General features: G+C 41.1%; 2 protein-coding genes across 2 annotated transcripts; both read left to right on the forward strand.

Moving 5' to 3' along the window:
- Nucleotides 1–677: 677 nt before the first annotated feature.
- Nucleotides 678–7,329, forward strand: ackr3a (atypical chemokine receptor 3a). The gene is made up of 2 exons (XM_061287309.1): nucleotides 678–944; nucleotides 4,032–7,329. Exon 2 carries the CDS (start codon nucleotides 4,070–4,072, stop codon nucleotides 5,201–5,203), a length of 1,134 nt encoding a protein of 377 aa, XP_061143293.1. The 5' UTR covers nucleotides 678–944; nucleotides 4,032–4,069; the 3' UTR covers nucleotides 5,204–7,329.
- A 17,399-nt stretch (nucleotides 7,330–24,728) lies between these two features.
- rpe (ribulose-5-phosphate-3-epimerase) lies at nucleotides 24,729–26,526 on the forward strand. The gene is made up of 6 exons (XM_061287734.1): nucleotides 24,729–24,908; nucleotides 25,175–25,254; nucleotides 25,336–25,475; nucleotides 25,787–25,921; nucleotides 26,018–26,104; nucleotides 26,179–26,526. Exons 1-6 carry the CDS (start codon nucleotides 24,787–24,789, stop codon nucleotides 26,299–26,301), a joined length of 687 nt encoding a protein of 228 aa, XP_061143718.1. The 5' UTR covers nucleotides 24,729–24,786; the 3' UTR covers nucleotides 26,302–26,526.
- Nucleotides 26,527–27,489: the final 963 nt, after the last annotated feature.

Consider the following 27,489-nt stretch of genomic DNA (forward strand, 5'->3'; position numbering starts at 1 on the left):
CGGAAGAGGATGCTCGCTATCAACTTTAGCCACGCCCCTTTCACAATCCATTGAAACGGTTAAGGTGAAAGAAAGTTTAACGCTCTATCTCAACGATTCAGAACATTTTTGTCAGTGTTTGCGCATTTTTAGCACTTATCTACAAATCCTGAAAAGGTCATTTAAGAGTCTTGCTCGCTTGTGCCACGTTGAGTATTTGGTTAGCACATCTGCCTCACAGTTCTGAGGTTAGGGGTTCAAATCTGGGCTCCGACCTTTCTCTGTGGAGTTTGCATGTTTTCCCACATGCATGCATAGCTTTTCCCTGGCAATTTCAGTTTCCTTCCACATTACAAAAACATGTTTGGTCCATTGAAGACACTGAATTGTCCTAAATACATGTTTGATTGTCTATAAATGTGATTGGCTGGCAATCAGTCCATTGTATGCTCTGGCACTCCATTTTACTTTTGTACATTTCAATCTGCATTTAAGTTGTTGAATCACTACTTCAATTTTACCCAGATTCTATTTTTATTTTGTACACATGCATGCATATTTATAGTCAAGTACAACATGTGAGAACTTTGGCCTCAGGTACATTGATGCACTTCTTATGAAATTCTTCACCTGTGCCAATATATTTTTGAATGGGACATCTCATAGGCTACTAGTAGTTTTCCCTTTTAAAAAGCAGGACAAGCACGTTCTTCGGCCCTCTCCTGGCCGAAACCCGGGCGTGATGACGTCGTTGCTCCCCCCATCCTCCAATAAGGTCCAGCCTTGGAGGCGTTGCTCTCGCTGTCAGTATCAGCAAGTGCACAGCAAGTGATCGGGCCACTCTGGCGCGAGGACTCGGAGGAGAGACCCCAAAGTGCACTTTAGTGGACTTGATGCAACGCTAAGCAAAAAAAAAAAAAAACGGAAAAACGTGCAGAGAATCAGCGGAAGACTTCACAAAAAAGGTAAGCAAAAAATGATGCGTTCACAAGCCGCGGGAGAAGTGATTGTTTAGACTTTTTACTGATATTTCCACTTTTATGACACCGTTTGTGCATTTCTCCAGATATAACAAATAATGAAATTTAAATGGCTATGTTTGCATAGTTTTGACATTGAATTAGCGTCGTTTTCTTTGTTTTCCCCTCTCATTGTAAGTTTTGGCTGATAAGAGTACTTTGTCCCCAGCTCGCTGATACAAATCAACAATAATCCCAATTACACTGTGTTGTTTTGTTTAGTCTGAGACAAGCCGGCCAGGATTTAACCACAACGACACCGGTGACCTTTCAGAAAATAACTCAATGACAGCAGAAACTTGTGACAAAACAACAAAAACATGTTGCACCTGCACCAATCTTGCTGTGCAGAGACATTTGCACATGAAACCCCTTCATTGACTTTTTACTGTGTATTGTGGGACAAAGGCGTTGTTTTGGGCTAATTTGTAACTGGATGCTCGCGGGGACCGAGTCGGGGGAGAGAGAGCTCCACTTTACGCACTCCGAAAAAGTGAGAGAGAGAGAGAGAGAGAGAGAGAGAAGTATTGAACAACACTGCATTGGGTGCATGCTTATTATGTAAAAGCAAGAATAAAACAGTCAAATGCACTCTTATATACTTTACTACATCTGTATATTTATTTATTTATTTATTAGTGTTAAATGCAGCGCTTCTAAACTTAATTGATCTTAAATTAATCTTGAAACCTTGATGTGATTAAAACCTCCAAGCACATCTCCCTAAGGCCATTCGATGTAATCCCTCTTCTTTTTGTTGCATAATGTAGAGCTGTCGTATGTGATTTTTACATTATTTAAGAAAAATAATAATGAGCAGGTGTTTTTTTTTTGTAATCTGGGGAGATTTTAGAAATTTAATATCATTGAGGAAAAACAAGCTTCAAATGCATATTTATATTCCCCCAAGCACAAATCCGTTACTCATTCCTAGTTTTTTTGTTAATTAAACAGATTAGAATGGTTTTTTTTTACTATATTTGCAGATTCAAAGATGTTGCAGTATGCATGTTTGTTTGAGTGCATACTACATCCAATTTTCAAGCCTCCAAGAACAAATAATCGCCCTTTACCATTATTCCCTCTTATTTCTGTATAACCAGACTCCCATGCGCCATTTGTCATGATTAAAGAAGAAAAATAAATAAAAGAAGCTACAAAGGCACCAAACTAAAAATTCAGTTGTGTGTGTTTTATCTGATGGCTGCGGGCGTTAAGGGGCTAATTAGCTTGAAGCCTGCCGAGCTACCTGGCTCAAATGTTTTCCATATAATATGAGGGAACTGGAGGCCATTGTGAGAGATTATCTCTGTGTCGAAAATCCCCCCTGTTGCAGAGAATAGCCCTATCTGCTGTCCATCCAAATTAAAAGGCCAAGACTGGAAAAGTAACATTGTATCACAGGAGAAACATCTAGTTAGTAATGGTAAAAAAATTCTCACAAATGAGTATTCTTTCATGACTTACAAGCCTAATAAATCCCAAATCCGCTATAATAATAGTAGTAAACACTTTAAACTGGCAGCAGTTCTGGTTAGTGATTTGTAATATTATCCTTGATGTTATATTACCCAGCTAGCCACTGCCAGTTTTATTTTCGTTCTTTACTACTGATGGATTTATGGCGAATGTGACTTGAGACATTTTAACGTGGACTAGCTAATCGTTTCGAAAAAACAAATCCAAAATACTTGCAGCTGTATGATTGGCAAATAGGTGCTTTGAATGACACATGCCTGCTGAAACTGAGCAGGGAATGCTTGTTTAGGTTGCATCAAAAGGGTGAAAAGTCATTATGATTGTGTGTGTCATGTGATCCCAAAATATCTCCAGGAGTTGTGGAATGTTTTTATTTAGTTAAGAAAAAGAAGTATGGGTGCAGAGATGTCTTTAGGCAGTCACATTTCAACCTGTCACCCTGGTCGCTGGTCATCGGCCCTCCGCTTTCAATGCGGAGGAGAGGCATTCCATTTTGCGTTGTTGATCTCGGCGTACGGTCCCCCTCTGTGGGTGTACAGGTCACAGGGGCATTAAGCAGGGTTAAGTCAGCCATGCTCTGGTTTTGATCCGTCTCCCCCTCAACAAAACTCCCACCGTCTCCCCGGCCGACCTCTCACATCGCGGCAGGCGGCTTGTTGGAGAGAGACATCGCAGCACACTGTGAAGCCAGTGCAGCAATGTGGCTCAAATAAGCCGCCATAGGTTTGCCTCATTCTGAAGGAGGGTGCCGAATTATTAGCATGCCACCTGTGAGTTCTCAATTAATGTCCGTTCCCCCCCAAAATTTTACCTTTTTCCATCTTGGAGTAATGTGTTGCTCTTCATACTGCGTGTCACTTCCACCATTGGACTTTTTCATCTATTAGAAATGCGATGCATACTCCCTTTTTATTAACTTCAGATGTTGTAAGAAAAATGACGTATTCAAGGTTAACAACTGCCCTTTCTTTGATTGTCTGCATGGCGACAGCTCCCCCCGCGACCTTGCAAGAAGAAGAAAAAGAAACAGGATTTCTTCTTTACTTCTTCAGGCGCGTTATGGGAAAACATTCTTAAAAGTGGCATCAAGTTTCCCGCCGCCCCCCCCAAAAGTGACCTGTGCTTTATTTTGGAATGCCAGGAACGCTCCGGAAATACATTGTTTGGGTTTCTCCTTGGTGTTTCCTTATGGCTAATCTGTACTGCGCTCCAGGAGCTAATGTAAACACTTGTTTGTAACCACCCGGCCTCACTCACCTCTTTAATTAAGTTTACATGAGAGGAAAGGTCTCCCTCGTTTTGCCTGAACTCTCGGTGCCTATTCCTGATTTCCTCGGACTCTTAAATTTTGATGATGTCCAAAAGGTTTCCCTACAGATCCAAACTCGTCGAACATCTGAATTGGATTACTTGAAGCAATGACGGGGCATGTCATGACCTGTCAACATTTTATAAATCCGTTGTCAACTGCGAATCTTAATGAATCGGTCGTACTGGTTTGACTTCTAGAGCAAGAATATCAGGAATGATGAGGTAATGTTCTCCTTTTTGCAGGATTCCTCTCATTGTGTGAAGTCCCTGCAGTTGTTGAGATGAGTCTGAGCACCAGCGAGTTGGAGGACCTATGGGAGTCCCTGGGATACCTCAACTTCTCCGACACCTTTTCCAACATTTCCAGCGTGGACACCATGGGGTGCGCCACGGCGTTCAACCGCAGCGCCTTGCTCCACTCCATGTGCGTGCTCTACACTTTCATCTTCATCGTGGGCTTGGCGGCCAACGCTCTGGTCTTGTGGGTGAACATTCGCGCCCAGCGGGACTCAACCCCTCGCCACGAGACCCACACGTACATCGCTCACCTGGCCGTGGCAGACCTGTGCGTGTGCGCCACCCTGCCCGTGTGGGTGAGCTCGTTGGCCCAACATGGCCACTGGCCCTTCGGCGAGGTGGCTTGCAAACTCACGCACTTGCTCTTCTCCGTCAACCTCTTCGGGAGCATCTTCTTCCTAGCGTGCATGAGCGTGGACCGCTATCTGAGCGTGACACGCCACCGAGAGAACCAGGGCAACGTGCGCAGGAAGTTGACCCGCCGGGTGGTGTGTATCGGGGTCTGGCTTCTGGCTCTGGTGGCCTCTTTGCCAGACACCTACTTCCTACGTACAGTAAAAGCTTCACACGGGGGCAGCATGCTCTGTAGACCCGTGTATCCGGAGGAGAACCCAAGGGAGTGGATGGTGGGCGTCCAGCTGAGCTTCATTCTTTTGGGCTTCGTCCTCCCCTTCCCCGTCATTGCGTTCTTTTACGCGCTGCTGGCCAGAGCCTTCACTTGCACGGCCTCGCCGTCGTCCACTACGGTGGAGCAGGAGCGTCGCGTGAGTCGCAGGGTGATCCTGGCCTACATCGTGGTGTTCCTGGGCTGCTGGGGTCCGTATCACTCCATCCTCCTGGCCGACTCGCTCTCCCAGCTGGGTGTGCTGCCTCTTACCTGCGGCCTGGAGAATTTCCTGTACGTGGCCATGCACCTCACCCAGTGCCTTTCTTTGCTGCACTGCTGCTTCAACCCCATCCTTTACAATTTCATCAACCGCAATTACCGCTATGACCTCATGAAAGCCTTCATCTTCAAGTACTCCACGCGGACTGGCCTGGCGCGTCTCATCGAGACATCTAACGTGTCCGACGCCGAATACTCTGCCGTTGCTGTTGACAATCCTCCGCAGATATGAGGAACTTTCCACTCCGCCTTTGCGATCGAAATTCCGTCCACCTGCAACCGACGTCATACATGACGTTAAATGACATTTACAGACATTTTCGACAAATCCTGTGGACAGGAGTTTATCACTATCGATGGAGTGATTCCATAGAAAGCACTTATAAAGCAGTTTTATTTGTGAAATCGTACATATGGTTAGCAATTTGTAAAGCCAAACCAGTGTGTCCAAACTTTACATTCGTAAGGTTGATTAATGTAGTGTTTCCCAATGTTTAAGGTGCCAAGGCATATATTTTACATCCGAAAAATCCCAAAGCAAACAATGGCGACAGGAGGAGACACGGGTTTATAGTACCTTTGCCATCCATTGGAAAAACATTCAATCTGTTATTATAAGTCTCCGACATAGACAGATGAAGAAAAAAGACACTATTCCTTGACAAGTAATAATTTTGGAGCACTGATGTGCCGCTGCTCAGTGGCTGGGAATCACCGCTTCTGTGTTTTGTGTGCGTGTGTGAGTCGAGAGAGAACCTGGCGGGTATTGCTAGAACCGTACTAGCCAAATGGCATGTTTAATCAAACTATTTATACTCACTTGAATTGTTTGACATTCACTCACACTGCTCTACCGCACTCACATCTGCCTCATCCTTTCTGCCTGGCTCCTTGTTCATGTACTGCTGTCACACGTTTGGTATGAAAAGCTCATACCGTCACCTCAGTTGAATCATTCAGCCAAAGAAGAAACATGTTTGATCCCATTTTGTTTGTTCGTATCTGTCGAGGCTTGCTGTTAGGATTCGTACTATTTTCTTTTTGGCACATTAATGACTCAAGAGCTAAAAGTGAACCATCACTTGTGTTCAAATTTACCTTCGTGCTGGGATGTGGGTGCTAAAATGAAACCATTACACGTCTGCCACAGCCGATAGTTATTTTTTATTGCCTATCATTAGACAGAAAAGGCTGCCGATTATTAGGTAGCCGTCTTTGTTTACCTTTTTCCATTGCGACTTCAACGTAGCCGTGCCTTAATGTGTGCGGCTGTCGCCTTTTAAAATGACCTCATCCCCACATTACACACACCATTATCTGGTTTTATATATGGCCGTGATTGGCAGGTGAGTTTATTCTTAGAGCCACCTCTGGAAAAGCAAGTTGGCATTGTCTGGGGAAAAGGTCATAAACGGAGTCTCGTTTCCAACACTTCCCATTCATGGTGTAGCCAATAAATACCATCATTTGACCCTTTTCCCACAGAAGTCAAAAAGCCACTCATTAAAGGGTGCTGGCTACTGGCTGGGAAAAGGGGGATGCAATAAACCAATTATCTCTTTTGTTTCACGTTGTCTGAAGGCTTCGACGGAGTGCGTCCTCTAAGCCGCCTTTGAGGCTGTCTTATGTGTGAAATTAATCCTGCTGTATCAGCACATCGGGGCCACACATGCACACTCTTACTGACTTTTAAAACCAAATAATATGAACAAATAGCTTTACTGCTCATGTGCAGGCAGCAGTAGTGATTTGTAAGTGTTGAGTAGAGGGCCAAATGAATGCAGTTTGTCTGGTGAATCTGTGTGCATTTGATGGTATATATTTTTTTTTATGTCTTAGCTGTGGTCCAATGTGAGGGGATATCATTTCATAATTATGCTGACATGGTGTCATGTGATCATGATGAGTGGAGAAACATTCGACGGCGTAGACATCCCTTGGCTTAAAGAAAGTTCTGTCAAATATATTACAGTACAAATATTTGGTTTCCATATTTGCTGACTCCTGTCATAATAATATCACATCTACTCCTGTCCAAATAATTTGCAAAATATTATGTTGTATGCTTTTTTTTCCTTTTTTTTTTTTGAAGTGCAACAATCACGTTACTCCTGCCTTCTTTACCTTTGGGCCAATTAAAATCTCTGTGACATAAAAAAAAAATCTGACAGTCTTGCATGAAAAAAATATTTATCAAACACTGTATTATTCCAAGAATACTGCTTTTTTTTTTTAGAATGTTTTTAAGATTTCTTCTCCTGAATGAAATGTGTAATATTCCAAAAAAAGTGTTTAAAAAAGTAAATAAAATTGTATTTCTAAATATGTCTTTTTTCCCTTATTAAACTTTGACCTTAATTTCATATTTTATGGAATTTCCTATTATATCATGCTGTGTATAAAACTTGTGTGACATTGACTTTGTCAAGTTCCACCTCCTCCCCTCTCCGGTGTTTATTTAACCTTGTGGTGTCAACACCCTGCCACTGTTGTCCTCAGGATACGTGATAACCTTACAGATGACCTCCAAGCAATCACCCCGCCTGTCCAGAGTGCTTCAGTCTTTCCGCTAATCAGTGGTTTGGTCCCCCGCCCCTGTTTGCCATAGTGATGTGTTAATAGTTACTGTGATAAACTTTATTCACAAACTTAAAAATTCAACCTGCAGAGTAAGAAGGCAAACTATTGATGTATGGCTGGTATATTTTTTTCAGAATCGATTATTCGACTGATTAAACGATTAATCGAACTATCAGATATATTTTTATTCTGCATGTTGAGTATTACACAACATTTTCCCCTTTTATTGTTGTTTATTTTTGGTTGTTTAATGATAAAAACAAGTAAATAACAATGACGAAGAATATGACACGAGGTATTAACCAAACGTTAGTGGTGCGGTTATTGTGTTACGTAATAAAAGCAGACGTTTGCAAATATGTTTTTATTAAACACAAAAAAAGAATATTTGCTGTTGAGAGGCTGACCTGGGAGGATTTTGGACTGCTCTAAGATTAAGAAAAATGGTTGAAATCCATTTCTCGATTATCAAATTGGCTGTCAATAATTTGATAACCGATGACGTGTCGATTAATTCAATCGATTAATTTTGACAGCTCTATATCACATGTATCGCTTAAAAAAAAGCTAATCGACATGTTTCTGGTTTTTTTTCTTTTGTGACCACAAAACCAAAGGTATGTACCGTGATCTTGGCGTTTCACCACCAGCAATTATATATTTATGTATGTAGTTTTACTGTTATAGCCAATTCCCTCAGGGCAACCATAAGCACGACATGACCTATGTTTGGCATCCTTAATTTAGAATGAACCTAATGTGCAGGTTTTTGGAATGCAGGCGGAAGCTGGAAAAAAACCTCTCAAGCGCAGAGACCCCATGCAAAACTCCCACAGTCGATTCTTGCTGTTCTTTAACTATTGATGGCAACTTCTTGTGGCTTTTGCCATGTTGTAACCTACTGGGCATTGATGGAAACTTTTTTGCAGTTCTATTTGCTATTCTGTCATCACATTATTTCTCCTTGAGAATGACTTTAAGGGGAAAAATATCAATATCTGAAGTCTTTGAGGTGTTTTCAAAAAGTGTGCTCAGCGGCTTCTTGGTGCGTTGCCAACCTCACTAGCAGCTGTTTGCACCAGCGGTGGTCCTCGTGTCGAGAAAACTGTGTGGAGGCGATAATGCCTTTCTTACACTGTCCGACTTCTTTCCTCCCTGTGATGATGCCATCTTGGCCTTGTAGCGCTCCTGCTGTGTGAGGGTCACCACTTCCTCAACCCCTCAGCCCACGTGATATTTTCCACCCTTTTTTCAAAAGCAGACGAGACACCGCCTGCTGCTTTGACCTTATGCCTCAGCTTCTTCAAGGCGTTCTTTTTGCACACTGATTCACTTTCACACCGAAAACCCTGCAAGTTTGTTAATGTGCAGTATCCTATCTTCAGTGTTCTATGTAAAAAAAATATAAATATAAAATATATACATGATATAAATATATAAACAATGTAAAAATAAAAATCACCTAAGTATCACCGTTATGATTGTTTATATTTAAAAATGGGCAGCCGATGTAAAAAAAAAAAAAAAATGAAATGTGTCTCAGACTGAATATATCCAGACCCAGAAGTTAAACCAAATTCTATCCAAATGGCTTTACGTAGTCCTCTGGAAGTAAACACCGAGAGCTTTAATATAATCTTTCAACAGTAGCTAAATTACTTGCTGAGAGAAAAGTAATCCAAAGTAAGTTTTTCTAGAGGAACAGTTTTAAACAAAATTAGAGGCCAAGAGTAGCATTTACAATGGCAATGCAGGGATGGGGGAAGGAGAGTCTCATTATATGGCTAGTTGATGCTAATGCTTCCTTGTATGTAAATGTTGTTTTCCAACCCAACAGAACTTGTGAATGTGCTATTTCTGCTTCTTGTGCATGCAGATGGCGAGAAGCTTTAGTGTGAAAATAACACTACAAATGTATGTGTGAAATCTTAAAACAGGTCTGCGCGAATCAATATTAGTTTGATCTTTTTCTTTCCCCCAAGTGTCTGTTCAGCATTGGTTTTTGTGGTTTATGGACTCAGGCTCACTCAACCAAACAATGGACACTAAAATCCAGCCTTTGGATATTTTATGTAGAAGCTACTTCATATACTTTCATGACAGTCATAATGGGCCTCTGTGTTTGGGCAAGATTTAACAGCAAAGGTTAATTGGCCGGGGATGAAAACCATTAATGGACCGTGGCTTCATGGCTCACTGATAGTGTATATGAACGATAATCCGGTGTGGAGTAATTTAAAGCATCTGTCCTTTAAGTTAACACAGGCAAGCGCCTACATGAAGCTATGTGAACATACTGAACGACATACAAGAAGCTGTAATTTATTTGTTTTTGCTGGCATATCTCCAGACGTATAGCTCTGTTCCCACTTCAAGCAAATTAAAACCTCTTGGATGAATAATGAAGACTTGGAAGGAATCTCATAAGGAGGTTTTGGAAAATAAATAAAAGAAAGGCTGCTACCGGCTGTCACGAATCTTTTTTGAATCAATGATCCCATTGATTTTTCCATCGATTAATATGGGAAAAAATATTGTTTCAAAGACTAAACTCAACCGAATAATTTGTCTATATTTTTGAGGCTGTACAAGCAACAATGAAACTTAAAGGGTTGCTTGACCTTTATATATAAAACCCAACATCTATAGTGGCTCAGAAAGACCATAATTGACTGGATTTGTTCCTGCTTGTCCTCTGGTAATCTCTTTGTCAGGCTTGACTTTCTTTGGCGCTGAATATTTGAAGTAGATTCTTGTTTGAAAGAGTCAAACACAACAGAAGAAATTCCATCCTGCTCTTCACTGTTTTTTTTTTTTGGTTTTTTTTTACCTTTTTCAATTCATTTGCGTTTGTAAGTGAATGCCTGAGCTCAACAGCTCCGCAGTTTCATTGTTTACACCGGGGGGGACCGGCTGACTGCTTGCTGGTGGCCGTGGCAACTGCAAAAAACCCCCGCAGATGCCAAGCAGACAAAGTCAAAAGAATCTTGACAGCGGAGCGACAATTTCATACATGAGTATATACGATTATCCTGAAACATAATGCTATAATGGAGAATTTTAATTGAATTTTAATTGAGAAATTTAACTGGAGATTTTTGTGAATGCAGGAAACGCCTTAGCTAATATTGTTGATTTTAGTTCATAAAAAATTGAAGAAAAAACAAAACTTTGGGATTCATCATTTCTTTCCTTATAACATGTGTAACAGCCAGCATCAAAATTTAAAATCGGTTGCGACTGTGGACACAGTAAAAGTGCATCCCCTGTGGACAATACTCCCATCTCCAGTCAAAACAGACATTGTGTTCCAAGTACAACCTTCACTCATCGAGTTAGGATTCCTGCTGTTTTCTCTGATGCTCAACCATCTAACGGTGGGGTTCAAGACCTTGTAAAATCATCCCGTGACTTTTTTGGAGGGTGCCAAAACTCTTAATCTTTACCAGATTTCCACAATGTAACTGTATAGTGGACCCACCTGAGCGTAAAAGGTTTCCACGCAGGGGTCCTGATTCATTTGACACTTGTTGCCAAAGCTGCCGGCCCAGTGTTTAGACTACACACCTCCCCATTCATCCAGCGTTTCGTCGGACACCGTGAACTCACGATCAGCTCGGCTAGTGTCAATGAAGATGATAAAACATCCCAAAAGTGTCAGCCAGAAAGAGGCATCTGTTTTAGAGATTAGCAAGTGTGTTGTTTTGCTTAAGAGTGAATATAATGATAAAAAAATATTTCTAAAAAATTAAACAAATATAATGCTAAAAAAATATTGTTAAAAAATTTAACAATGATTACATAATAGATTGATTATATAGAAAGCACAATTAATAAAAATAAATTTTAATAGAAATAATCCCTTCCACTAATCGTAACTGTCGAATTAGTTGACCACTGTATAAAGCACTTTATCTGTTAATGACAAAAGAAGAGGGAGGGTATAAAACATGTCAGCACCAGTGCGAGTCAGCGCTTTGCTAGTTATGAGCTACTACTTAGTTTTTTCCAGTACGTGGACAGTCCACTTAATTTCATTGCTATGGCACGCCCTTGCCCTGGTGTAGCGCCGTTCCTGCGATAAAATAATCTTGGCTTATTTTGTCTCCTGTGACACAATGATAGAACGACAATGCTTTATTTTGGTATCCTCCAGAGAAAGATTTATATGTTTTCCCGATGTGACGAAAACCCCATCAACCTTTCGACTGCAAGAGCTGTTTTTTCTGCGATTAAGTCAAACGTAGACAAATGTCCTCCTTGGTTCAAGTCTGGGGTCACTCGCTGGAATTTTACCGAGATGAAAAAAACTCACGTTTGTTCATTCAGAGAAAAACAGGGTACGTGACCATGCTTTAATAAGCTTCATAAACATCTTGCCTTGGAAGTATTTCGTCTTTTTGCAAGAGCTGACACATTTATCACACTTCCCAGGAAGCGCCGCTCTTGTGAAATCTAACCCTTAAGAAGGTTTTGATTAAGCCTGTTGTAACTTTAAGTTGCTCATCATACATTTATTGATTTGCAGGATTGGAATTTATGAAGAAGCCGTCACTACGTAACAAAGCCGAAGGCCTTCACTAGATTACATTTAGTCTTATAAGAGTAAGTTTGTACTTTATTCTAAAAGACATTTGGTATTTTTGTTTTTACAACTTTTAATAGTACCCAGGCATCTCTGGCCAACCACACACCGAGTGAGTGAACCATCGAAACAACAAAAAAAAAAATAGTCATTGAGTCTTGGTTGCACACCAAGTGATAAAAGTACCTCACAACAACTGAAATGCCGCAACGGAAAAACCGTGACCCCGTGTGGGGTTTTGAAACTCTACAGACGTATATCCTCTATTATTTATTATTGAACCACAGATATCTGGCGTGGTTGTCAAGGAAGAAGCGGAAAGCCACAAAGAAGAGAATTAAGGGGAGAGTTGCTATTTTGACAGATTCTTGGCCTTTTTATTTTTTGGTCTGCTAATTCAAATTCCAAATTGTATCTGTAAATTTGGGTCGTCTTTTTTTGACAGTGCAAGTCTCGTGCCAAAATATTTTTTTCTTCTTCTTCTTTTTGTGGGTTTTCAAAATTGTTAGCTTAATAGCATGATTACCCAAGTCCTATTTTATCATTTTTAGATAACTGGAAAAAAAAAATGCATTTCGTAGACAGCACAACTAAAATCGTATTTATTTTTCTTTGCTATTGTAGTTCTTGTAAAATGTTAAAATGCCCTGGGCAGTTATGCTGTCCATCTGACAAAATGAAGGAATATAAATATAAAATATATATCTTGTTGCCTCTTCTTGACTATCACTTTTGTTTGTGAATAGCTGGACTGATAGTTTTAGACTTGTATCGCTTTACTGGGTGTTTTCTCTCACGGGGAAACGAACACAAGTCACACCCTGAGGCGAACAAAAAAAAGAATGTAGTATGTCATTCAACGAACAAGAGGTGCTCATCTAGATTTCTGTGGCGGCTCTGAAACTGAATCTTCTTTCTTGAGGTTTAACTCTTGTTAGAATGATGTGATACATGGCGTTCAACAGCACGTGTTGAACTACATTTCACCGTCTGCTTTAAATTCTGAGACCCAAAAGATCTCCGCGTCGCCACAGCCGAGGTCGACTCCACGTCTCTGATGTTCCTCTGATCCGTTTCGGCCCACCAAAGAGAGTTTCCTCTTTGCTGTTTTGCTAGGCACAGTTTCACAGGGCTAGACAAATGAGTTTGTAAAACCGCTCCTGAGAAATAAAACAAATCAGCGTGAGATGAATGGCTGGGAGGAAGCTGCCATTTCCGGGTGGGGAGGGCGTTGACGGGCCTAACGTCTGGGGAAGCCGAGGGGCAACACGCCCAATGTGTGTTCGTGTGACACCCAGTCTCAACCATCACCCGTACAATTGACCAAGTGAAAACACGCTGAGGGTTGTATTCGCCCTCCAGCTCTTTTTGGTTCTGAAAAGCTTTCCAGAAGCTGAACTGGGCCGTTTGTGCTCGGCCGTCCGCTCGTCACCCCCACCGTGGTGTTGAGTCTTCGCCGCATATCAATTACCCGCTTTATTTGCCTTCAGTTGTCAGTGTTGTCACAGCTGCAGCTATTTCATTGTTCGTAAATAGCAGAAAGATCTAGGATTAACCCAGCCGTACAGGTCGCTTTGAACAGTTAATAAAGTGATTAGCACCGAGCCGTATCGCATATTTGAAGATGGTGGTGGGGAGGGGTGGATTGTTCCAATGTTTTGCTTAATTGAGGTGCAACTGATCCAGTAGACTCGAGGTAACCAGATGTCTTCCTTTGTCTGGATAAATCCCCTTCTGAGGATCTTTTATGAGATTCAACCGCTTCAGTCTGCATGTAATCATTCTCTGTGGTGAGGCTTTTCCCATTTTCCTCCATGGTCTAATGGTTGAGACTTTGTTAGTTGCTGTTCATGCAGCTACCACCAGTGTGTTTATTATGTTGGTTGGTGAGTTGGAAAAATCAAATCATGGTGGTAATACAAAAATCTTTCATTTGTTTTTTGGACTATAGTTGTAGTGGTTCACATGGCTGCCTTTTTCGTTGTCCTCTGTTTATTATACTTCTTTGTTGACGTTATCAGCGGTTTTGGGACTTTGCTATGACGCATATACCCTAAGATGGAAACCCAAGCCAGATCCAGCTTTAAATGTTTGCGATTCAAAATCAAGATTAAGAGAAACACTTTATTGTCTTATGAGTGAGCCCTTTACGCACGCTGCAGCGATAGCGAGACAAAATGAAACAATGCCTGTGGTTCATTTATAAATTTTCTATACTGCTTTTCCTGTCGCTTTTGTCGATCACAACTGACTTTCTGTGATAGGGTGTTAGGCCTTTACGCCGTTTAATCACGTTTACCCCAAAACACAGCAACTTGGCAACGTCCCATCTGTTCAATTGTATGATGATATCAATGCCAGAATTTAGCGTGATGTATAAAGCAGATGTCAGACAGTGAGCACTTCTTTCAACACAACAGCAAGTGTCAAACTTCACACCCCTGTCCCAGCGTTTCACAACTAACATTGTCATAGGCGCCTTGCCGCCTCTAATGCTATATCTGAAGCCGGAAAATTGAAAAGCCAGTTTTGACAAAAAGTGTGAAAGGGCCTATTGTGAAAAAGGAAAAGAGTCGGGGGAGAGTCCAGGCGATGCATAAGCATCTGCTATGTGAACCACTTGACTAACCCACATATGAAAACAAGGTCATAAAAATAGCATTGTGTGCTAAAATATATAGAGATCCAATGGCTAAGTGATTGAAGCATTTGCCACACGACTCAGCGTGTAAGGACTTCTCTAGATGGCGAAACATCACTCAGAGGGAATCTGTAAATTCCACTTAGTCTGAAACTGTCTTCAAATACAAGCTTGTGAATGCGATAATAACTGATGGTCAAAGTGAAAAGGTCAGCGCTGCAGTGCTCTCAGAGACACACGTTTGGCCTTAGCAATAGAAGACCAGGAAAAAAATTGACTTTGAAAGGTAATTCAGTAAAGTGCTTCGACTCTTAGCACCGCACCCCTCAGACAGTCAAGTATACTTAAATACCCAGGTTAACCCTCACAAGGGCACTGAGCGGATCATTTTAAATCCCCGACTTCAAACTCCGAAGTGGCTTTGCATTTGAAATGTGAACTCCTAGTCTTAAAAATCCAGAATAATCTGAAAATAATGGTCTTGGTTATATCCTGAATCCTTTTATTGTTTGAGCTTTTTCAGTGTGTTTCTCTTTGCTGTAGACTGATGAATGACTGTTTTCATTGAGGTCGAAACGGGACAGCAAAAGGCTGCAACCTAAACTTTGGCTCTCCATCCTGACCTTACACTTGGTGCATGCTCCTGTAATCCTAGACGGGCGGTGAGGGGGTCGAACAAACACACATTTAAGGTAGGAGGTGTGTGTCGGTGTGTTTCACCCCCTTCTCGCTACAGTATTAAATAGCTTCCCCTCGCTAGCAAGTCACCTCGTAATCAATAATGCCAGGTTAACATCTGGAACGCGTCACACGTACAAACGCATATACGGGCACAAGCAAGGCACGCACACACAGGCGAGCCGTCACTCATTCTCTTCAGGCATTATCTGCACACACACTCTTATAAATCCATCATCAGTAACAGTGTGGTAGCTGCTCCAACAGAGTAAACTACAGATCCACGGCTTCCAGTCGTCATCCATCATTTGGGCCTACTAAACGGGTGGGGTGGGTCACACACATGCAGCCAGCTTGAGCCACACCAGGCCGCAAAACTGGACATTTGCAAGGGTGGAAGTTAGATATGGACATTTTAGTTATACTCTAAATTTATTTTCACTTAATCAGTGATATTATTTTTGACTACTATACCCATGGAACAATATATAAGAAATCTAAACGTGCAAAAATTTAATTAAAAATCCTCAAATAAATACTCAATTAAAGTACATATGCTTCCGCTTTCTTTTTTCCACCACTGGTGGAAACTACAAGAATGTCAGTAAAGCAGGTGCACTTTTGCATAGTCTGCGCCCTTTTTAATTAATTTCCCCTTTTAATCCAAATCTCTTACTTTCCTCCTAGCTTCTTCCCACAATGCGGATTATATTGGTATAAATAGTGCTCAGTAGGTGACCCCCTGTAAATGCCAACACAGATCTCACCCAAAGATTTTCTTGCAAATTCTTCATTGGTGATTCAAGACTTGTGTTGCGCAGATGGTCTATGCTAGCTTTTCCGTGCAGTAAAATGTGCCGCCTGCACATCGTGGGTGTCGGGGGCAACGCGTCGTGCAAGTGCCAGGTAGTTTTAGACCGTGCTGTAAAATCATCAGGCGGGCTCGTTTACGTAAATAATTAATCACCCTAATGTTTCCGCGCAACCCCTTTGGCTGATTTGTAAATGAGCCAAAGAGTTAAGTGGCTTATGATATACAGCAAGAGTAACTGTGTGAACAACACAGTAAATTCTTATTCTTTTCATATTCTCATAAATGTCAGTTCAGTCAACTTGTGGTTTGTTTTTTATCTGAAAAAGATGGTGGGACCAAAAATCAGAAGAAGAAAACTACAGTACTGTACCATGAAAGCTTTGAATACCTTTGAAGACATAACATTTGGAATTTCCCGTAAAAATACCCTGGCCGGTCTCATCTTGCGTTACATTGTATAGCTTAGCGTGTTGTAAGACGGAACATCGGGCCCCCCAAAAATTAAGCCTTTCCCTCATTCACTGGTTGTTTTACTCGAGTTTTATTATGTTAGATGGATGGATAAATGGTTAATTAAGATAAGAAAGACATAAGTTTGGGTTTCAGGATCGTCACAACTGCTAACTCAGATTTGAAACTCGCGACTTGCCAAGTAAAATAGTGGCTCAGCAGTTTTGTGCAATCTTGTTTCTTAGTCCCTCTGGTAGGGATGACTTGATGTTATTGTCGTGCTGAAAGTTTACTTTGTAGACCGGCGTTAGAGTGTCGCTCTGTTGGGACGACTTGTAAAATAAAAGTCAGAAGTGCTCGAATAACTCAAACCGACTCTGGCGTGGAGGTCAAGGCTGACTTTTCAGATGGAGAGTCATAACATCATTGCCTGACACGAAGGCCTCGCCGAGGACTTCATATGGGGAATGTATATTTATAAATCTGAACGGGTGTGTTGACTTCCAACCAACTGACGGTGAACTCTATACTCTGCATTTCTCGAGGAGTCCCATTTGCAGTGCAGTGGAAGAAAGGTATAGATGCCACGGTATGCATCCTTACGTGCAGAACATCTGGACATGATGTGCACCTCAGGAATGACTGATGAGGAAAACCAGCAGGGACACCCCCGTGACCCCCACACCTGCACTCCCCTGACATCACTAACTTTTTGAATTCCATCCAAATCTATATCTGCAATAGGGGTAGTGCCTTAAATAATCCAACAGATGAGGCTCTGCTGATAAGATACATTTGTCAGATTTAATTTTGTATTTAAAGGTGACACAGTTATGTTCAATATAATAGCAGTCCAATATTACGGACTTTACCGTATATTAGTTTAGTGATAAGCCTCAACAACAATTCCTTTTTTCCCACAAAATAATGGATGGATAGGGGCACACAAGATTGCCCCCCATGAATTCTGCATAGCAACAAGTTATGTTCAGTACTGTCTACATAAATGTATCTCAGTGGGTTTTATGACTAATTATATTAGTTTATGATAAGTATTTGTTGTATGAACTTTTGTATAGTCTCTTAGAGAAATTGTAAGTAATTTTTGTATGGGCCAGACAATGAAAGGCAGCATTGTAGGTTTCCTGGTATGGTGGTATGCTACACCGTTTTCCAGTCTTCTCATAAAACTGTCACTATATCTCTAAATCCACTTGGAAACAAAGACAAAACGATGATAACTTGGCTTGAATGACAAATAAATTACATATTCCATCTGGTATTTATTATATTAATAAGGAATGCAAAGGGACCACCTTAAAAAAACATTAAATTACAATTACATATCTGAAAACAATCTTTACACTTATCACAGTGTAACTCGTTAATGCTCTTATTAAATAATTACGCTAATGAAATAGTGAACACAATTCTCAATGGCGTGGATGAACTCATCCTCACCTCCCCAAGAAAACAGACGGTAAGTGAAGGGGAATTCCTGCCAAGGATCCATGAATGTCTCACTAGTGCTGGAATGCACAAGTACAATTTAGTGACTGTCAAAAGACTTGAAGAAAATAAATCCACACGTGTCATGCCAGATCATGTTGTGCTCATGATTGTGCTCTTGTTATGGGTGAGGTGCAGACTAAGCCGAGACAGAGGATAGCCGTGTTCTGCCAATGTTGCGTGACACAGGCCAGAGGCAGATGCCTTTGGAAATATACGACTTAAAAAACAATCTGTCTTTGTGAGGCCACACCCGCAATTTGGCTAATTTATCTTCATTTATATGATTGATGCATACATTGTTTTTATAGATGTTCTTTATTAATACCATGCTCCTTCGATAAAATTTCACAGTTATTCTTTGGCTGTGAATCTAGCATGAGATGATGGCTTTTATTTTGTAGTTTTATAGCTGATTAGGTTCCTAATGTTTTATGTAATCACATTTAATTCATCCTCAACACAATTTTGTGACACAGCTGTTGTTTTTAGTGTTTTATAAATACATTAGGTTTATTGAATCATAGCGTAGCTGTCATATCTTCTTAATCCCATAGCTAGCCCGCCTTCTTTTAAAATTAGATAGAACATCATCTTCATTTAAAACTGTATTTTATCCACCTTACTTAAATAGTTCCCTTGGTATCGTACTTATCTTCATTTTGAACTGTACTTTATTAATCCCGCAGCAAGCTTTCTGTTTTACTTATCTTCATTTGAAACTACTTTCTTAAACCTGTCTTTTTCAAAAAGCATTTCACGCGCTTCAGAGCAATTCACACCAGCCATCTTTAAGAATATTGATGGAGTGAAACAGATTTTGTAAAGAGGAGGGGTCCAAAATTACCAGTGAGCATGTTATTGGCTCAACCCATTATTGAATCCAAATGTTCACATACATGGCTAAAATGTATTCATAATGATGATGATAAAAGCCAAATATTTATTATTTCTTTCTTTGGCCTATGAGACCCGTTGCTAGGCAACCGGCATTGACGACAGTGAAGTCATTGTTCCTGTCCAAGAAATGGCCTGGTATGTGAAATGTGTGCTGTTTTTGTATAGATTAAACAGGCCAGCTATAATCTGCTAATTAATGAGCTTTCCTTGTTCCAGTTGGCAAATGATTTGACCTTTGGACACAACGGGCTCACCCACTCCCACTTCTTTTGCAGTATTTGCAGCCGTGCTTAGCCCACGTCGAGCAGACGGATGAGGATTTTATCAGTGGTCCTGTCCATCCATTTAAACACTTGGCAGGCGAATGAGAACTATAAATCAAGATGTTCTCCATCGCACGTTCATTGTATCTCTTTTGAGTAATGAATGAGCGCACTCAGAAAAACATCACCCTGATGCACCACCTCCAACCTCTCGTGCTGACCTTACGTAAGCCAGTAAGTGAACAACCAGTCTGGAAAACAGCACTTGCTCCAAAAGGATTAGTTGGGTGTTGGTGAGGATTTTCGATTGTGATCTATATTTTTCTCCTCCCAGAACCCTCACTCTATATTTTTCTTTTATACTTTCCTCAGGCTGCAGGCGTGAAGCCAAGTGAATCCTCGAGATCTCTTTTATTTGCCTTTTGTGGCTAGTGTGATGGATGACATCATAACTTCACAGGATTGGGTTATGCCTGAACTTTGACCTCAAAATCTACAGCATCTCCCTCGCTCCATCTCTGTAGGATAACCTTCTCCACTCCCCGCCTCGGCCATGCGATGAGCTCTATGTCCATTGACACGCACTGGGCTCTCTGCCAGCATCCACTGCTGGGCTACTCGAAAGAGGCCAACATCCACTAAAGCCTCAAGTGTTAAACAAAAAAGCATCTGTAAAGTCAATATTAGCCTTTTACACTGCCAATCGGTGGAAAAGAAGAAATAAAAGAGTCGGGAAATGCCTCAAAGGGATACTAAAGGCTAAACGAAAACACTTAAAGCCCAGTGCCCCGCAATAAAATCTAGGAGTGCTGTCTGCTAGGTCCGCTGGTCTCAAGAGGGCTGTAAGCTATCACTCCACTGCTCTGACTTGCGTCCGTTCTCTGTGGGAGGTTAATAGCGAGAAGGGCAACACAAGGTCAGGATGTGCGTCTTCCAAAAATGTCGTTTAAGCAGCGGATGTACACGTACTTGACAGTTTGCCCCGATAACAGCAAGTCACTGTCATGATTTGTCGTTGCGTTTCCACTTGTTAATACATTTTTGTTCGGTTGTACGCCATGAGACTTTTTTTTAAAAAATTAAAATATGTGCCTCGACAACAATGAATAAATCATGAGATTTTTTTTCATTGGAAATCAGGTTATGTGAATTCTGCAGAGTGCACTTTTAAGCAAATGTGCTGAGGACAGAATTATTTAAACTCTGGTGAGGTTTTGGGGAACAATTTATCATGCGTGCTAAGGCATTTTTCATGTAAAATCTATCAGGCACTCTAAAAAAATAAAGAGGGAATCGTATATTTCACCTGAGCATGTGGGCCAAGTTTGTCTCTTGACCCTGTCTGGTGTTTCCAACAGCTGTCGGACCTACTGTGGAGAACGCTAAAGTTGGAACAAATTCCCTCAACTGGAGTGAGGAGCATTTAGGGATTTTGAAGTGCACATCCGAAAATTGGAATCGACTCTCATGCAGCAAAACAATGTCATATCCAAGCTGGAAAAGACAGACTTGTTGACATTTTGTTTTTACGTCCGTGGGGTTAAACGCCCTCCTGACGAGAGCTCTTCTCCAGGAAGGAAGGGAGTAGGCGAACCCGTACTGCCTTGCAGTGAATGATGTAAAGGCTGATTTTATCTGACAACAGAGAAGTTTGTCATGAGCAGCTATGAAAATTATTTATGCTCTTAAGTGTACCAATCTGTTAGAAAATTCTAAATCAATCATGCCTTGGCTTTCGGTGTTCCGAGTCATTAGCGAAACAACATGTCGACGAAGACTCGGTCGGAGAGTCAAATCAACATTTTACTGTTAGCGGTAGAGTAAGAATATCGTGGTTATTAACTGGAACCTAAGCTACTAAAACTCAAAGACCACTCAAACCATTTTTATATTATAAAAGGTAAAAACTACTGTGGAGGCTGAATGCCAAAAACAGGCCATGCTTTCCTCTACAGCTAAATCATGTTTTCAGTTACTACAAGATTGAAGTGATAAAAATTCATAAAAATTGGGTGCGTATTATACATGGGTACAGGCTTTTTTCCAGCATCAGCATGCCATTTTTAGGGTGCGTATTATACATGGGGGCGCACTATACACGGAAAAAAACGGTAATACGATTATGAAAGATTTTTGAGATTTAATGATGACAATTCTTTTAATTTTAAGATAAAAACGGATTTTTTTAAGGTGCATATTTTGCGGCTTTTCTTTTATATTTCCTGTATAATAAAGTTACATATTTCCTGACAAGACTCATAATATCATGAGAATGGAGCCACATTTTCATGATGGGAGGTGAAGGAATGATATCACAGGAGCCATTTGCCGCCTGTGTAAGGAAGAGCAATGTAGAGGATGTCGTCAAGTTTTACTGTCGTATTTTCTCAGGAAACAGTGAAAATGACGGCCATGAAGGAAGAGGAACTCCAGTGGTGACTGTGCAGCATCAGCACCAACTTTTATTGTTATTATGATTATCATGATGATGATGATGATTGATTATTATTATTATTTCCTTGCTCCAAACAGTGATTTTCTTTTAAATGAGTAGTGCTTACCAAAATCTTGTAATTCTTTGCCACTTTCTTGTTTCAGTTCCATCTTAAAAATAATGGACAGATTAAAAAAACAAACTTTTTTTACTTGATCTAATTAATATAGCATGTGCAATAGTTTCGTAGGTTATGAAATCCACAAAAACAAGCAGAGATATCGTAGCGTGCAGGTTTAAATACATAATTGTAAGAGAAGATATAAATAAAGTAGATGGAAACGTGTCTCCATCTGACCTGTAATAATAATTTCATAGAGCTGAACTGGCTGTTTTCATAAACCAAGCCCCTGCAGTCAATGAAGAATGTGCATGTTGTGAGAAAATATTAAATCCGGCGAGGTTTTTCGTTTCATCCAGCAATCTTCTTTGCGTCAGCAAAATATTAAAAGTCTAATCTGGCGGATATAATTTTTTATGAAGTCAAAAAATGAAGCTTTGCTCAGGAATGAAATTACCTGAAATGGTAGGCTGCATGTGTCTTTATTGTCAACCCCCCCTCAACACACACGGCTCGTTGGAAATGTCACTGGTACCGACCCTGCTCTGGTACGGACCTCTGGATTGAGTGAAGTGTCCTCCTCCTGCAAAATTATGACCGTGAAAGGCTGCAATGGTCCCCTCGAGGACTTTTGCAGGAAAATCGTTGTTGTGTCATAAGAAAGAAAAAGTACATGAGTGAGAAGAGGAAAAAAAGCATTTTAAACACATTAACAGATTCTGTCTGATATTTTGAAAAATTATTTTTGCCGCTCTGTAGGATTTGCAAGTCACGCGCAATTTGCTGTTTCCAAGGAACGTTTCTCCAAAAATCAGAGTTCATGCAAGGGTGAAGAACACTAATCCATATTCCATCTTTTTAGTACCTTTTCCCACCTGTCATTTTTTAAATGTAATTGTCTTGAACATTTGCTTTTATTAAAAACATCCCAATGGAGTCTACACAATCACAGCTATGCCATGCACATACCTTTCCGTTCAAGAATGTGACATCTAAGGGCCAGGAAGTGCAAAGTTGCAAGGACACACGTTCCAAAACACTCCTTGCGAGCATCACAAGCCAAACCTTGCAGCTTTCGCTCGGGAGCCCGCAATCAACTGCTGGCAGGAAGCAGGTGGAAGTGCTCTGTCAAGATAATGCACCCCGAATTGGAGCTGCACCAACTTTTTAATAATAAGCTGCTGCAGGAAAAAGAAAACAACGGTGTCTCTTGTACCGGTTCCTGTCCTTCTACTGCAAAGGTGATGGGTCAGATAAACCAATCAGGAGTCCACTTCTTGAGAAGCAGATACACATGCTGTACAAACAAATTCCTTCCTTCATGGGATGAACAGAGCCACAATGGATTGGTTGCCTTTTTGCAGACAGAAGTCGGCTTGCCATCGATTTAGCACACATTTATTTTTATAGTGGGAAAAGCTCCACATGGAAAAAAATGGAGGGGCTCACAATAGCAGGGAATCTGTAGTATTTTCTCTTACTTCATGTAAGTTGGGTCACATTTAAGTTGCTGTACCAGTTTAATTCGGTTAGTTCTTTTAGTTTGACCCTAATCCAAAATAATATGCACGTGTTCCATTGGCTTGCTGCAATATGTTTCACTTCATCAAATAATAATTTAAAAAAAAAAAGAAATGAAAAGCACTAGACAGTTAGCATGTGTCTCAAATTGAAAATACTACAATGCTTACAGATGCCCAAGGAGCAGGAACAAGTTGCACGAGAACTCTTTCATCCATTGGCTCATTAAGATCATTCAGAATGTATTTGTAGTTTACAAAGCGTGAACAGGAGAATTTATACCCAACATTAAACTCCTGTGCACCTTAATGAAGCAGATAAATCCAGATCGTACATTTGTGCTGGGCTTGCCTGACCGCTTAAGTCTCCTGTGCTTTTTTATTACAAACATCTCATTTCACAACTCTAATTTGTAATTCACACCATTGGCGACTTGAATTATGTGTGCGTGTATATTGTTCACTTTAAAGTTTATTACATGTGTTTAAACTTTCAATCACATTTCTGTAAGAAATCATATCAGTCTCTTCAGGAAACAGCGGTTAACAATGAGCAATAAAGAACAGGCTGTCTGCATCCTGCAAACTGCACTTGGTGTCCCGCTCTAACTTTCTTTCTTATGATGATGATGATGATGATAATAATGGTAGGGGAGAAAAAAATAGTGTGCTGTGGTAGGGAGAATAAAGGCAAATATATGAAAGAGTGAATGAGATTGCAGATGTTTACTGTACAAGATGGGGAATGTGTTCCGATAAAAGGCTTGCAATGCATCACCTTTGCATGCAATCCAGTACATTTTTGCACGACTCAACTGAGGGGCCCTTTGTTTCATGTGAACACCCCCATAACCCCTCGGCCTCTCCCCCAAGCAGACCAGCAGACTCTTGGGGCCCCTTGTGTGTTTAGAATCTATTGTATTCTTTCCTCAGGAGTAACGCGCCATCAAGCGTCGAGGAAGTGTTACTCTCTTATTTTCCAGGCGGAAGTAGAGCACTGGCCTGGTTCGTTTTTTATCAATCAAGTCACCGGCTGACACCGCTTTATTTCCTGTTTGGGGAGCATGTTCCTTTAAACTAAATAAAAAACAAAACTAATCTGCTTTAAATCAGTTTTATTTTCCCACAGTTAAAGAACAACAAAAAATACATACTAGGACGAGGTGAAATAGTACAAAAAGGGTACATATGGGGGATATTCAAAGCAATAAAAACCTCGACAAAACGTTTGACAGCCTTTACCGGAAGTAGCTAATAGTTGTCTACTCGTAAACATTACCACGCTAACTTTTGTCGCTGTGAGGACTAGTAGTGAAGATCATGTCGTACAGTGCTAAAATCGGCCCGTCTATCCTGAGCAGCGACCTGTCATGTCTGGGCAGCGAGTGTGTGCGGATGATGGAGTGTGGGGCAGACTATTTGCACCTCGACGTCATGGATGGGTCAGCTTTGTCACTACTTTGCAGCCAATTGAGTTAGCATGCTAATCGTTAGCCTCAAGTCTCGTGCGCGTGGGCAACAGGGGATGCTGAAGAGTAAACGCATTTCTTTTCTGCCAAATTGCAGAAATCAATTTAAGAAAGCATTTCATTATTTAAAATTATTCTCATGGCTATTTGTTTTGTTTCTTGCACATTTGAATAGTTTTCTATATATTGATCTATCTCTCCAAATCTGCAATATTAAGGTCTCTCTCTCTCTTTTGTAGCCATTTTGTCCCCAATATCACATTTGGCCATCCCATGGTGGAGTGCCTGCGAAAGTCAATAGGCAAAGACCCTTTCTTTGGTGAGAATATGTTCAAGCCATATGTTAAAGCTCACATCGAAAACGTCCACGTTTATTATCATTATTGTGTGGCTGTTGCAGACATGCACATGATGGTGTCAAAGCCAGAGCAGTGGGTGAAGCCCATGGCTGCAGCCGGAGCCAACCAGTACACGTTCCATTTGGAGGCCACGAGCAACCCTGGGAACCTCATCAAAGAGATCCGTGAGAGTGGCATGAAGGTGAGGCACACCAGTGCATCACACATGATGAAAAAGAAGCAATACAATGTCACATTTGTATTTTTTCTTTCAATGCAAATATGATTTATAACTTTATTTAATTTTTATCCAGTGTGCTATTGTAATTCCTTCACACCAAGAAGCCACAAACTCAAAAAAATAAACAGGATTAGCCTCAGCAACCTATTTGCAGGTTGTAAGCACATGCATCGGGTCAAAAGATTTCAGAATTTTGCTAAATCACTGCTTTTACTACATATAAATCCTACCACAGATACTATAACTTAATCTGTGGTGGTGACTGTGTGCAGGTGGGTTTGGCCATAAAGCCTGCGACGACTGTTGAAATGCTGGCACCCTGGGCTAACCAGATTGACATGGCTCTGGTCATGACTGTTGAACCTGGCTTTGGAGGACAGAAGTTCATGGAGGACATGATGCCTAAGGTACTGTCACCAAGACAGGAATAGGTGAATGTTAATGATGCTTAAGTTGTAACTATATAATATTTTTTTTCCCCGTGTGTGTTTGGGGGGGCGCAGGTGAGCTTTCTGAGGCGTCAGTTTCCTTCGCTTGACATCGAGGTCGATGGTGGCGTAGGTCCTGACTCTATTTACAAGTGTGCTGAGGTGAGTAAGGATACACCACCCCAAGAATCCCGTCGGCCGTCGCCTAACTCTTAGCATTCCCCTGTCACTCGTAGGCCGGCGCCAACATGATTGTGTCAGGCAGCGCCGTGATTGGCAGCGACGACCCTCGCTCTGTCATCGCCCTCCTACGCACAGCTGTGGTGGAAGCCATCCAGAAGCGCTCGTTGGACCGCTAGCATGACCTTTTGATGACCTCTGGTGGATGTGGTGGGTGAGGCCAGGCAGGACCGACCGTCACGATTATGTGAAAGAAGCCAGATCGTAAAACATTCCTGGAAATAGTTTTATACCTACTCAGAAGTGAAATGATTCCCCAAAAACTGTATACTGTGTATATACACGCATTTCTGGCAAAAATCTGTGGGGAGTTGGTTTTGTTAATTAAAAAGCCTTCCATGTCATTTTTATGTGTGGAGTTATTTTTCGGGTGGAATTTCACAGTGGTCAGTGTGTGAAATCCACAGCAAATAAGTAATTTCAACAAAAACACATTACCATTTGCATACAAGAAATAGCAAATTGGGCGAAGCAACTGTTCAGTTGTATTTAACTTCACTCATAACACTAAGTAGCATTATTATGAAATATAACTATAATTTCTTGTACAAAAAGTTGTCCATTTTCACGGACAAAGTTGGACCATTCAAAAAGTATTTTCGCCGAAATTATTATAATTACTGACATAATGCACCCAGCGAAAAATTGTCAGTGATGTCATCCTTCTTCTCGAGCCAGTGCAGCATGAATTAAATTCAAATTAACTGAAGGTCAAACAACAACATACTATATGGACGCCTTGAGCTCATCACTCAACATTTTGCTTCTTTGCAGAAGTTGATTGAAGGTCGCGTGCGATCGATACGTAATCTCGTACCTGACTGGAATTGTGGGCGAAGAAGCTTGACGGCAAGGATTCCAGTGTCTCGCGCAGAAGACGAATCCCTGCTGTCGATGAGAATCACTGGCGACACGCTTCAAACTCGCGCTCAATAATGCAGCAACGCGTCTGTGAGGCAAATCACAGACCGTTCAATTATTGATGCTTAAATCTGCTTTTTTTTTTTCCTCCCGCAAACGTCATATGCCACCGGCTGTAAGCTTGCTCCGTCATTACATATTTGTATGTTACATTTGTGAATATTTAAACTAGCATCCCCAAGTGAGCGATTGCGGGGCAAATGTATGTAATGTATATAAAAGTGGCTGTCAGCGCCTACAGAAACGTGTTCCATCTTACAGTACTGTATGTCTCCTGTTATTGCTTCATTTCTTCCTCTATGCAGCTGGTTGACGTGCATGCAAATGTCAGCAGCCCAAGCAAGTCGCAGGTACATACTACCAACTTGTATCTTGGAGTCACCGGG

Source organism: Syngnathus typhle, linkage group LG9 (assembly GCF_033458585.1).
Source record: "Syngnathus typhle isolate RoL2023-S1 ecotype Sweden linkage group LG9, RoL_Styp_1.0, whole genome shotgun sequence".
NCBI classification, from domain to species: Eukaryota; Metazoa; Chordata; class Actinopteri; order Syngnathiformes; family Syngnathidae; genus Syngnathus; species Syngnathus typhle.

Coding starts and splice junctions, on each gene's coding strand:
- ackr3a (XM_061287309.1), top strand. CDS start 4,070: ATGAGTCTGAGCACCAGCGAGTTGGAGGACCTATGGGAGTCCCTGGGA.
- rpe (XM_061287734.1), top strand. CDS start 24,787: ATGTCGTACAGTGCTAAAATCGGCCCGTCTATCCTGAGCAGCGACCTG. Junction 24,909..25,174: donor CACCTCGACGTCATGGATGG/GTCAGCTTTGTC, acceptor TCTCTTTTGTAG/CCATTTTGTCCCCAATATCA. Junction 25,476..25,786: donor TCCGTGAGAGTGGCATGAAG/GTGAGGCACACC, acceptor GACTGTGTGCAG/GTGGGTTTGGCCATAAAGCC.